Source organism: Anser brachyrhynchus, assembly GCF_964034855.1.
Source record: "Anser brachyrhynchus genome assembly, chromosome: Z".
Taxonomy (NCBI): Eukaryota; Metazoa; Chordata; class Aves; order Anseriformes; family Anatidae; genus Anser; species Anser brachyrhynchus.
The window spans coordinates 25,414,545-25,428,771 of record NC_137697.1 but is presented as its reverse complement, the minus strand read 5'-3'; the positions used below and the strand labels follow the sequence as shown (position 1 = coordinate 25,428,771).

General features: G+C 35.7%; 1 protein-coding gene across 7 annotated transcripts in view; it reads right to left on the bottom strand.

The window, feature by feature from the left end:
- The window catches only part of RIC1 (RIC1 homolog, RAB6A GEF complex partner 1), a 48,820-nt gene that overhangs the window by 23,919 nt on the left and 10,674 nt on the right, over positions 1-14,227 (bottom strand). For all 7 annotated transcript variants that reach the window (XM_080574392.1, XM_080574391.1, XM_080574388.1 and 4 more), the window contains exons 2-3: positions 13,957-14,064; positions 8,790-8,866 (exon numbers count right to left, since the gene is read on the bottom strand). In XM_080574392.1, coding sequence (XP_080430518.1) covers positions 8,790-8,866; positions 13,957-14,064 — 185 coding nt within the window. The remainder of the gene's footprint in view (positions 1-8,789; positions 8,867-13,956; positions 14,065-14,227) is intronic.

Below are 14,227 nucleotides of genomic sequence, written 5' to 3'. Positions count from 1 at the left end.
GGTAAGCGTTAGTTTTCCATTTCTCACTGACTGCTTACTTTATATTCACCTACAACCTGCCACAAGGAACACTTGATATATAAAACGTAATCATAGTGGAAAAAGCTTAATCATCCCAGATGCCTAAAAGGAGTAAGTAAGCAAAATAAGACAATGAACTAATCTAATGCCCACAGATGGTACACTTGCCTTAAACATTAAATTATTAAAATGTTTGGTTTGCATTTCAAAAGAAAATTCATTGCAAAATACAATTGACTTTAAAAAAAAAAAAGCCTTCATGGAAGCTAGCTATCATGGAGTGACAGAAGGCCTGAAATATACAAAAATTGAGTAGTTAATACCAGCACTGTGGGTCTTTTTCTAATGGCCCTACATTTCTTCTAGACTGAGTCCAGAGGAGGGCCATGAGGATTGCCAAAGGGCTGGAGCACCCCTCCTACAAAGACAGGCTGAGGGAGTTGGGGTTGTTCAGTCTGGAGAAGAGAAGGCTCTGGGGAGACATTACGGTGGCCTTCCAGGACCTAAAGGGGGCCTACAGGAAAGCTGGGGAGGGACTCTTTGTCAGGGAGTGGAGTGATAGGACAAGGGGGAATGGCTTTAAACTAAAAGAGGGGAGATTTAAATTGGATATTAAGAGGAAATTCTTCACTCAGAGGGTGGTGAGGCACTGGAGCAGGTTGCCCAGAGAAGCTGTGGATGCCCCATCCCTGGAAGCGTTCAAGGCCAGGCTGGATGGGGCTTTGGGTGACCTGGTCTGGTGGGAGGTGTCCCTGCCCATGGCAGTGGGTTAGAACTGGGTGGGCTTTTAAGGTCCTTTCCAAACCCAACCATTCTATGATTCTGTGATTCTTGTACATTTCTGAGACCAAACCCATCTGATCTGGCTTGGCATCTTCTAGAATCAAGAGCTTTCTCAGATTAAAAATATAGTATACAGAATTAATTTCTCCACATCTGTCACTATCTGCAGAGGTATCATCCTGAAGGTTGGAGAAGGGGACAGAACACACCCAGTAACCCCCAGGTACTTGAATGCATGCCTTTCAGTCTATGCAGACATACACGTCCAGACAGTATAGTCCCAAGCAACACAAAAGGACTGCAGCTTATCAAGAGTCATTGTTACAAATGAATTTTGTAATGAAACCAAAGAAGGTGAGAGAAAAGCGTTGTGTAATATTTCACTCTTACTGTTATGTATATGTAACACACCACGTAACATGAATCTTGTAACTCACTGAGGTACATAATGAAGTATAAACTCTGTTTCTGAAGAACACAAATTATAAAACCAGAATGGGAACACCACAGTTCAAGACATTTTTCGCTGAAAGAGAAACTTCCAGGGGGGCAGGGTTCTTTTTCTTTAAACACCTTTGATAAAAATAGTTTGTAAGACTATTTGAATGTTTTCAATTTCATGCGCTAGTTTCAGCCAATTTGTTACTAGCTGCAGAGAATATCTTTTGCCACTGTGCCCCTATTGTCAGGACTGAAACTCAGAATGTCAGCATTTTAGTTCATTACCTATGATTATGTCAAATTCATCAATTCAACCTAAACCCTTACTATGGGTTCAGGGTGTATACAATCCAAAGTACACTGTGTTCATATAGTTCACATCTGCATGAGTCAGCCTTACTAGTTAAGCTACTTTGACCTTTAAATGAAGAACGTGCTCTGCTGACGAAGGCAGGAAGGAATGTTTGGTCTGCATTGCCACATCAGCATCTGCTACCGTTGTATCCAAATTTTAAGTAACTCTTTTACACAAGAATTGAGAGGAATGGATACATCAGGGTGACCAACTAGCTGCATGTTGAAACAAATGTAATTATTTCACTTCTATTCTTATTTCAGTACCTAGGTAAAAACACTGTCATAAAGGTAATGAGATTGTACCTGAAACGACAGGGAAGAAATTTTAAGTGAAAAACCTTTTCTCTGTCCCTTAGGTTCAGAGTTCATTCTTAATTCCCATATGCAGCTGAAGGGTTGTCAAAACCTCATGTTTTGATACTTCATTCATTCAATTTAAAGATATTGGCCACATCTGTTAATGTAACTAAACCTTTGAATAAGTCTATTCTCAATTCTGAGTGCTAAGACTGTCCCATTGCACCCCGATCCAAAAAAAAATATTAAAAAAAAAAAAAAACAAAGATCATCAGTTCCTACTATTCAACTTAGAGATGCTTGGGAAATAATTGACACTCTTTATTGGAAAAGACGTTAACAGCTGAAAGCACATTAAAATATATTAAAAGATAAAAACATGAACAGTTCTGAAACAACTTTAAAAAAGTTGCACTATGAGCTCTGACTTCCTTACAACTTTAGCCTTCTGACCTCTAAACGTACGTATCTCCACCAGATATTGCAGCCAGCCACCAGCAGAAGATGAAATATGTCCAGCTTAATCCATAGCTATATGCACACAGATTACCAGAAGCTAGACAAAACTTTAGAGAGAGCATATGGAAACAGCTATAAAGAATGAGGAAGGGTTTAAAAAGGTAATTCTCTATACAGCCTTTTCTACCAAAATGAGTAATAATATGTTTCTGTGGTTTGAGAATAATAACCAGCTAGCATATTAATCAACTATTCATTTTCAAAAGTGAAATGGTTTAACAAATTATCCAGTTTCAAAGATTTCTTGATGACATTTTAATCCTCCTGAACCACATCCTGGGCTAGTAAGTGCCATAATGTTTAATAAAAATTCTGCAACTAATCTAGTTTTAAATATACATTATCCAACCAAAGCCAAAATCATCTTTGTTGTTTTAATAGGGAAAAACCACACAGTTAATTTTAGCACGAAGTTAACTCCCAAGAAAAATTATTTAGTAAGTTAATTAACTGTACACCTCATCAGTTACCCATGCAGAGTTGAAAGTTCAAAACATTTGTACACTCTAATCTTAAGTCCACTGAATCAGGAAAAAAAGTCCTCAACTGATGAGGTAATTTATGGCACCTATAAACAGACTTATTATAGGAAAGAAGAAAGGTTTGAAAAATGCCAAAAAAAAGTAGGACATGAATACTCTAACCAGACGCATAAGCAACAATACAAGAATGTAAACTGGCATATGAACACTAACTTGTTCAAGTACTCATGGTGGTTAGAATACAACATCTATTTTTAAGCTTATTAGCCACATAAAATTTGTGGTTTTTTGTCTCTTTGTTTTGATTTGTTTGTTTGTTTTACGACAAGAATATCCTCAGCATTAAGCGACTGCACACACTCTTCACTGAAAATCTTACATAAATCTCTTTGCCAAAATTCTAAACAGAAGTAATTAACAGATCAATACAGGGAAGCCTCTGTTGTGATGCTGTTGCATATCTCTTCCCTATGAAGCAATTTATGCAGTATCTGTACAAATTCCTTCAGGAACTCCTCGAAGAAATATTACCATACCTTGCCACAACTTAAAATGTTACAAACATCCTTGTGTGCACTGCCACTTTTCTTAAGTGTATCACATGTGGACATTAATGTCCACGTTATATTTTACCATTCTATTATTTTATACTTATATATTCTTCATGTTTTATTTTGTTGTAATTTTAGTAATATGGTGATAAAATTAGAGTGAACTAATTGAAGCAGGACTTTGTACTTGTGTTCACTGCAGGGAAGCATCCCAGGATGTGGGCTAATAGCCAATACTTGATTCTCTTCCAAGTCTGCTATGAACTGGAGCAAAGATTTTAAGAGTTGGAATAGTTGCAGACTATTCTGGCTCAATTTAAAAAACAATTATTGTTTTTTTATCTGTTTTTAGTGTCCTGCTTGATTTGTTAGTCTAAGTTTTCACTAAGCATTCACTCCAAGAACAAGCAAGTCCTAGCCAAATACAAGCAGAGTCAGAAATATTCCCTTCAAGAGAGCAATTTCAACTCCTAACACTCCTAAAAATCTTAGGATTTGACATACAAACAAACAAAACCAATAGTAACAAAAACAAAACTAACAAAAAAAATACAAATACCACCACTATCAAGTGACTCCATCTCAAGCGTAAAAAGCTTCCCTTTTAATCTGGAAAAAATACTCGGAATTCACGCAGAACTCTGCATTTCTGACATATTACTTTTAAGACATTAAACTAATTTTAGCTTTTATATAAAATGTGCATAACGTTGAACCAGTCAGTTCCTTAACCCTTACATCATCTACATCTAGATACAATACAATATCAAGTACATTTGAAACCAGTTAAACTTCAAAAGGTATAACACACCTAAAATTTAAAAAGAATTGCTCATTCAATCATCTTAAAGTATTTAATGAATTCTTAATTTCATAAGATTTATGCCCTCAGGTATTGACAGAATGAATTTAGAATGCTTTGTAGGCTCCAGCTTCTCTAATCTTGAATTCCAACACTTTCATTAAAATGCCAAATTTCAGAATATAAAGACCATTACAATAGGTTGATAAGAAAAGGAGGAAGTCATGCTAAATGGGCATTTTTCAACAGGAAATCAATTTTCCTAGATTCCAGTTCCTGTCTGGTTTTAAACAAACAGTAGCAGCAAGGAAGTTTTTTTTTCTCCCCAGTCTTACTTTCCAAAAATCTGGTTATTTTTACATGACTAAAAGACATGGGAAGGCAGAGATTCTTGCATTCATACACGAGATTTTAGTCCCAATTCACACTTTACCTCTTCTACTAAGCCTGTGTTGATTAAAGTGGAAGAGAGACTTGGCCCTAAAAAAAAAGTGTCATAATCAGATATACTGCAATGTGTATTGAGGTATAAGCAGCAGAAGTGTTTCTGTCACTTCCCACTACTTCCCATGCAGCTTTTTTTTTTTTTTTTAGGCATTTGTTCAAGCTGTACCAGCAAAAAAATTTTGCATGCATAATTATGGTTTACACAATAACTGTATGCTGGAGTAGTTCTGTTAACATTTCAATTACAGACAAACTCTTCTGGATTATCTTGATCAACAGCCATATATCATAACAATTTTACATATAAAAAAATTAAATTGTAAGGACTGTATCTCTCTCCCACAGGGATGAAAGAGGTGATTTTTATTTTCAGTGACTCTTTTGGTCCATTTCTTCAAGCGAAGGCTAAACCATTATTTGGACATTTCAACTATCAAGTAAATTCTTAAGCAATTCTTTCAAAACTACTAATGCTGTAACCTCACTGCACCTATCAGTGTCCTAAAACAGAGGAATGCAAAAACCTAAAGTTGAGAAGGTTTATCGTATATATTAGCACCTGTTTTTTGTTGTTTTTTTTTTTTTTAAATTCTTTATTTACTTTCAGTAAGATGTGCGGTTTTTTATATGAGAGCTAAGCTGACAGAATAATTTGAACACAACATTTCTTACTTTTTTTCATCTGTATGGGATCAAACGTAAACACAAGCTCAACTTCAGAATACTGCTTAAGCAAGAACATCTTGCTTCAGGATTCTGGTGAAGAGCTGAGGATGTTGCTGGTATGTATTTCCAGTACACCACAATCTCATTATGGTTAGCTGCAACACATAAGAGTTCTTTTCAACATGAAGGTGTGTTAAGAGAGTTTTGCTTTTAGCTTATTTTTTTTTTTTAGCCATGATGTTCATCCTCTATGACTCAGTCAGAACTGGCCATTATTACTTAAAGAAAGAATACTGAAAATCTGGCGTCATTCTGTTTACAAAATGTTAGTAGATATGGACAGATCATCAGCATTAATCAGATTTTCAGAATTTTACAAACTACAGCAAGTCCATCTTTTAGGAGCACTGACACAAGTGTGCCCATTAGCTAGAAACAAAACAGAACTGATAATATTCTGTAACATCACTTAACTTTCTAGTATGTTGTGGAGGTAGCCAAAGAGAAAATGGTAGAGGAAAAGGAAAAAAAAACACTTTACCTAATATATGCAAAGTGTGTGGACCTACAATTGAACCTGTTTTTCATCCATTTCACTGTTTCTAATGACTTGTTTCTAGCATCTGATAAGACACAGTCCTATCATACCCATAATATAAGGACAGCCTTAAATCTTCCTTATACTTTGCAAAAATCACCACCCTTCCACTCACAGATAACTTATATAGGTAACTATGTAAGACAGAGCTGGACAAGCCAGAATTAATATCTGCATGACAGATAAAACAAAACAAGCAATTCCTTCATCATGAACTAAAGAGAATCATCACTCAAGTATCACTGCTAAATCCTGCTAAAAAACAAAGCTGTAATGACTGCTTCCTTGCACTCATTGCTACTTCAAGGTCACCAGTTTCTAATACCAGCCCTCTATTATATTATATGAGAGCCTGTAAGCTAAGCTACTAGAATCTGGGGAAGGTAAAGAAAGGAGAGAGGCGGGTTTAGTTTCCCCATGGGGTCAGCAACCTAGCTTGCCTTAAGGCTCAGCGGCATTATGACTACTGCCAACATAAAGGAAGGAGCCAAGAACACCCTGCTACAGTGGGAGAAAACAGTAAGATGACCCCTTTCATACACCATGCAAGTCACGTATGAGCCCTTACAATGATTTTTCATCATTTCAAAGTTAACAGAATGCTTTTTTTTAATACTGTTTGGTCCAGTAGAAACAAAATCCAGTGTTTCAGTGAAATAATCTACTCTTTGGAAAACAAACGTATCCCAAAAGAAAGTTAGTTTCAATCCAGAGATTTTGGATTTGTTAGTCTGTTCTTTTTTTCTTCATTTGTTTAATATTTGATATACAAAAAAGAAACTATGAAGAACTACTGAAACTGTCTACAGACAAAGCAATGCAGCTGCACAGAAAATTCAACCCCTCATAAGAGTTTATAGAAATTTGAAGTTAATCACAGCAGATAATTTACACACAAACGCTATTGGGTTTGTGTCTTTCTTTTGATGAATATGACCAGAACAGTAGTAATGTTAAGTAGGTTTTCAAAATTGAGAACTAAATATAGACAGACTAGTAATCCCAGTAAATTCAGTGAGATCATTCATCTTCTTAAAGTTAAGTCCATGAATTAGTCTTAGGAGGTTGTGAGCAACCCATCATAAACACTCTAGGGACATTCACCTTGTTCTTTTCATCCATGGAAAAAGCCTTATATCCTTTTGGCTAGACAAACACATCTTAAATATATTGCCATTCAACACACAGCTCAGCTAACAGATACTTTTTCATAAAACATACACTTTTAGGTTTACAACAAAAAACACAATGTTTTTATATGAAAGTTAAAGTGGTTAGTCATTAAATGCTTAATAGGTATTTTGAAACCCGCCTTCATGTGGCATGTCTAAAATTTTCTAAAATTTCTTTCTTGCTTACTGTGTTTTTTATACAGACTTCCATTCAGTTTTAGATTTTAACAGTTAAAAATTACATTCCCAAGAGCATACCATCAATTATTGTTTAGTCTTCTGCTTTATGTGCAGCTGTAGATATACTACTATTCCTTTATTCATTTCAACAGGTTTTTATGAAGTTCAATTTCTCTTTTTTTCCTTCGTTTTTTTCTGATGACAGTAAGTCAGATGTGAAAAGTCAGCGTGAAAATTTGACCTACAGTGTCAACATTTGTCTCAGAAAAGGCAAGTAATGTAATATAACTTCTCTATATTAGTCCTAAATTTTTGGAAAACAGACAAATATGGAAAACAGTAAACTCCACTTAATTCCAGAGCTTTGAGGGCTGTTTCAGAGGCAAAAAGATGCATTACAGTATTGTCACACACACAATTTTCCACTTACTGAAGCAAGAACTAATTCAGTTTGAAATCATCTACTAGCTGCTAAGTCATTTCTTCCTATAAATACTTGTAAATGAATTAAGATTAAAAAACCCAGATCTTCACAAAAATTAAAATTTTAAACATTAATGATTTAACAGTTATTTTTAAACGTTTTCTTCTTATATGACATCATAAGTTACCCAACGCTCTTCACAAATCTCTACTTGCAGACACCTACCCATCAACTTCGTATATAACTTGTTATATAAATATGAAAACATACATAAACCATAAAAGAGCATTTTACTATTCCTCTGGGCAAATTTGATCCTATCAATGACTACAGATTCTGCCTATGTGAATATATAAAGACACACAAATACACCCCTTAAGGTTTTAATTTCTCCCAAACATTTTCCAATTTTGCCAAATCGTATTAGAACTCAAAGAAGTCAACCACAAACATATGCAATGTGATCTCACTTTACATTTTAACACAAGAAATGTATTATGTAGTTCAAAATAAGGAAAATAAGATAATGACAATATAACACATTACAGCTAAAATATTTGTATATTCTTACTATGAACAGTTCATACTCTTTCTCTGAGAATTCCTTCCCTCTTTGTTTCAAAAATCTCTAAATTATTACAAAGTTGGAGGGAGGACAGGAACTTTTAAAAACCCGTACCCAAGTAATTTCTAAGAAACATGATTTATTTAATTGACCTATTCTAAACTAACTATTAAGGCTTGTGACAAATCAGAAATTCAACAGACTGCTTTAAATCAATTACAAAATTAGGTGATTTCAACCATGCTATTTAGAATTTTGAGAGCTCATAAAATCAACCTAAGGAATCCTACCAGAGAACAGCAAATCAATTAAATCAGCTTCCTTCTGAATTGACTACAACTCGTGAGAATGATGCTCCGTATACTTATCAATGTTTAAAACACACACTGGAAGAATATGTTTTTAATCATATTGTCTGCCTACGACTTGTCTGGTTGTGTTTTTCCACATTGTGGGGATGCAAAAGAAAGTTTAAAATACTTACTTTGGATACATTGGCTCATAAAGATACTTGTCTCTTGCTGATGGGATTTCAAAAAATAAGATGTATCCATTTGCAGTCTGAAAGAGAAATACTGATAAAACATACATCTGGTCTAGAAGCATGAGTAAAGTCTATACAGATTCTTTTCATTTCTATGTATGTCTCACATATATTAGGCACAAACATACACTTGTATCAACTTTCAGACATATTGAAAAAATGGTACTTTGAAATTAATTCTAGTTAAAATCCATACTACCCCTTAAAATCCACTGAATGGATCACTCAGTAGAAAAAATATGAAAAAGACATTGTGGATGTATGTGTCCAACAGAGATTTTCCCCTGATTCATATAGATCTAAATACATAAGACTAGACAGCTACATCAGATATTCAGAACTGGGGCACCTAATTCTCAAAAGGAGAAATGAGCCTGTAGAAATGGCAACTTGTGCTTTGAATAGGAGAGAATGAATTATGCTTTTGCAAACGAGAGGGTTAATGCAGTAAGCATCTAGTAGTATGTATCAGGCCTGCAGAGCAAAACTTCCATCTACTTGAACGCACATGGACATTACAGAATCACAGAATGGCTGAGGTTGGAAGGGACCTCTGAAGATCATCTAGTCAAACCCCCTTGCTGAGCAGGATCACCTAGAGCACACTGTGCAGGACGGCGGGTTTTGAATGTCTCCAGAGAAGGAGACTCCACAACCCCTCTGGGCAACCTGTTCCAGTGCTCTGTCATCCCCACAGTGAAGAAGCCCTCTCATATTCAGCCAGAACCTCCTGTGCTTCAGTTTGTGCCTGTTGCCTCGTCCTGTCGCTGGGCACAACTGAAAAGAGACTGGCTCCATCTTCTTGATACGCTTCCCTCATAAATTTGGACACAACAATGAGGTAGGTCTCCCCTCAGTCTTCTATTTTCCAGGCTAAACAGGCCCAGCTCTCTCAGGCTGTCCTCATAGGACAGGTGCTCCAGTCCTCTAATCTTTGTAGCCCTCCTCTGGATTCGCTCCAGTAGCTTCATGTCGCTCTGGTCCTGTGGAGCCCAGAACCGGACACAACACTCCAGGCGAGGCCTCACCAGGACTGAGTAGAGGAGCAGGATCACCTCCCTCAGCCTGCTGGCAACACTTTCAAATGTAGCCCGGGGTACTGTTGGCCTTCTTGGCCACAAGGGCACATTGCCGGCTCATGGTTGCCCTGCTGCCCAACAGGACTCCCAGGTCCCTCTCTGCAGAAGACTGCAAAGAAGGTAGGCACAGCCTTTCATTGTTAGTCATCCAGGTAAGTTTTGAAAAATTCTCCTGTCAAATAGTATCTTTAGTCATCATAATGCCTTTTTAAAACCTTCCAGTGCCTGAAAAAAAGTTCTACTATAATCTAATACCAAGACATATTCTGTTATTCTGGAAGACTGACTTTAAACTACAATGCTATTCAGAGAACAAATATAAATCATTTAGTTATCAGATGTTCCAGTCATCAGTAGAAGCTGATCAAGTGTTTGTATAAGCACAAGACAAGCAGATGACCAGTAAGGTTAGTTGTTTGAAATTAATATATAAGATTTGTTTAAAGCACAAATTCGTCCTTCTGGCAAACACATTTCAGTTAACCGGTATTTCCATACAAACATTTTAATGAGCTAGGCATGTACCTAGTGCTTTAGCACTATTACTAAAAGACAAGACGCACTGAAATGCTTAGTTTCAAGTTGCTTTGCAAGGTTGGTTTCCTTTTCCGTGAATAAAGGAAACAGCAATACTTGTTAGCTTACTTTATCAGTTCACAGAAGCCACTTTTTACCCACCCAAATATTTTGCTTTATTGCAAAAGAAATTTGTCTTTCAGCTTCATCAAAGTCAAGAATATAGTTAAAACACAACTGTTTTCATTCAAAGCAAATATTTTTCTTATGCAAAACTAAAATCCAAATGATAATGGTCATCTTGAGACAGGTTGAAATTAAATGGAAGATTTTCCACATGCAGTAATATCATGTTCAAGCATTATGCAGTAAAGAAACATGCTCATTTCTAACATCTTTACAAGTTCTTTCCATTACATCATTAATTATTTAACCTGTAAGTTACCTTATACTGGAAGGTAAAGTAAAACAATACTCTGAAGTAATCTTTATACTGATATTAAGGGACAAAGGCCTTAGCTGAATCCCATTCAAAGCACAACTTGCTATTGTTACAGCTTCATTTCTAGATAGAACCTCAAATTCCATGAATAGTTGGCTGAAATGCAGAAGCATTCAACCATGCACTTGTTGCAAATTGATTAGGGAACGTGTGACAGTGCTGGTTACTTCAGTGAGTTTCACTGCAGCACAAACATTTCTAAAGCAATATAAAAACCTATCTGAATGAATATGATCAAAGTACAAACATTCAGTGCCTCGCAAGAGACTTCACTACACAGTTTCTCATGTGCTACAGTATTTAATAGAGCTCTGCTTTAGCTATGGGAATGGACCCTGAAGAGTAGCTTGTATCAGAGGACTGCCCACACCAGGGGAAAGACAAAATACCAGGCATTTTATCTCTACATTGAAGCATTTTGTTTCACTTCACAGGTTTATTAAGGTAGTAGAGTTAGCTACTATGGGTGTATATACTAATCTAGACAGAGTAACACTAGAAAAATTACAAATACACCAATATGAGAGAAGAAACTTCAAAATACTGGGGGGGGGGGGGGGGGGGGGGGGAGTTCAGAGTTTGATCCTAGTCACTTTCTACGAAAATCAACAATATATGAATAATGATAGTGAATATGTGATAGTTCAAAGCAAGACAGTCAGTTTAAAAATGTGCCAAGAGTTTAGCACTAAAAGATACTATTAGTAATAGAAGCTAGAATTTCTAGAGGATGATGACAGTGTGGGAACTGCTTAAGCTTGTTTAACTGCATACCATTAAAGCTACCTGAGGTATTTTATAATGCCTTACGTGTTAGATCAAAGTTTGCCTTTAGTACAAATAATAATCACCTCACAACAAACGCTATGAAGTAATTTTTTTTCCGAGACTCTCAGAACACTTTGGCAGAAAGAAAGAAATAGCACTGTGGATCACTGCTCCTGACTCCCAACTCCCCTGCTCAGCATTATGTCACTTAAAAAGCTTTCAAATTAATATTTTTAGCTATAGCATAGGACTACACTAATAACTTCAACAAAACTAGAAGTACAAAATTATTTATTAGCTAGCCTTGCTATCAGCTCCTTCATTTGTTCCTATTCCTGTTCTCCTTAAGGAAAAGTCACAAAGAATAGACACAGTACTTTTTCTGTTGGAAAGAAGTTCATAGTTTTACTTGGGGACAAGATTACCATGCATTAGCAGAAACACCTTCTTAATTAGGCCTCCCAATACTGCCTTTCATCCACTGTCTCTCTATAACAAAAATATCTGCATTTTCAAGAGTGGTCTTCTCTCTTTTAAATTAAACCTCATACGTGTTTCAACAGCTTATTAAAAAAACTTGATATCCAAAACTGGTGTTAAAACTAGCATAACAAACATGTTTGCCTACACTATTTGTGTGTGTAATATATATACACACACACACTCAGGAAATGCAATATTAACATAAGAAACATGAATATTAGAAAAGTCATGACAGTTATTTTTTAAACTGACCATTTTGAGTTCTATTTTGTGAAACTTAAGTTTACAAACAGACTTTAAAATACAGGCATGTACAACCTGATGTCATTTGCAGAAAAGAACACAATGCTTTTAGCTGCAGAAAAACTTAAAAAGTGCAGCAACTGAACGGGCAAAAAATAAAGCTCGTCTGAATGTTAGCTGAACAATAATGTCTCTTCAGCAAATTGATCCCAATATCGCAGAAAAAATAATATACAAGCTAATTAAATTTTAATATCTAAATCTCTTCTTAATTCCGGCATAAAGATGTAATTGAAATGGGTAGTTTACTTGTGATTATATTCTGTGTTTTAAAAATCAAAGAATTATTTGTTTATTCACTGTAAATGCTACAGAATTCTCATTTTTTCCCTTTAGTGGTAACTATTAGCATATAAGATCTGAGGATAAAATCTTACACTAATAGAAACACTTTCCTGCATTGGTTTCATCGGATCCTTTTAGGCAATTTAAACATTCTAAATCAACTACTGATAAAAGTCTACCCCAGCATTACATGCACAAAAATGTTATCACCAGAAGTTTAGTTGATTTAGAGTCATGAAGGTAATGGTAGAGGCAGGAGCTATTCCATAAACCATCTGATATTTTCCACTATAACAATGCCTGACTGATTTAAAAACTCCAAGACACTACAGGCATCATTTTAAGTACAAAGAGTGGTTTATATCAGGACATTAAGCTACTGTACCAAACAATTACAGTAGCTACTATCTGATTTGCAATTCCACATGCCCATCTTCTGATGGATCATTTTAATGATTTCAGTCTTCCACACCTTCTCACAACAATAGCCTTGATTTAAAAAGCTATTAAAATTAACACATCTAAACTTAAGATCTGGTACCAACAGAAGACCTGGCCAAAAGTTGCAAGATACTGTGTTCTGACTTCCAAAATTTCTGCTCCTACCTTTCCTGTGTCTACCTTGCACCTCAAAATTACTTCTGAATACTGGCGCTCAAATAGCCCACTGAACTTCTGTGAGCACAGCACTAGCAATGAAACATGACTAAATATATTTTCATATGCAAGACAAGATTTCATCTTTCCATGCACATTTTCATCCACTTAAGACCCATCTTTCCGAAATATCTGTAAATCCTATTTATCAAGCTACACATGCTTATGTCACCTAATTCCTTAGTTATTTCTTTTATTCACATGCCTGTAAATTCCCTTGTTATTTGTGATCAGTTTACTAAAATAAAGTGATGCTGTATCACCCCTAGCAAATACATCACACGTCATTTTAATACAAAGAACCGCAGTTCATTTTTCAGGGGAAAAAACGCACTAAAATTACTTAAGAAAGCTTCTATCATCCAAAAACCCATTTCGTACTATTACATATTTGCACACAATAAGTTATCAGTTAAATGCACATACCGTCTACAGATCTCTGAAAGGAAACTGGTAATACAGAACTCTCTTTGCAATAGTTTAACGCCAATAAAAAGACAAAAACCCTACTTACTGAAACAGCTATCATGGTGCTGTCAGGCCGCCATTCTGCTTGTTTGTATGGTCCAAACTGAGAAGCTGCTTTTGACAGTTCCTTGTAACTCACAATTAATACACTGGGCTGAAAGGAAAAAAAAGAAAGCAACACAATAGTAATTACATCTTCTGTCTAGAAGGAATGGAAACTATAAACAGTTGTTTCCTTATCAGTATATTTCTCTTGAAAAGGGAAGTTAAAAGATTAATGAGTATTTGACAATGCATAATACAGTAGCGGTTTCAAA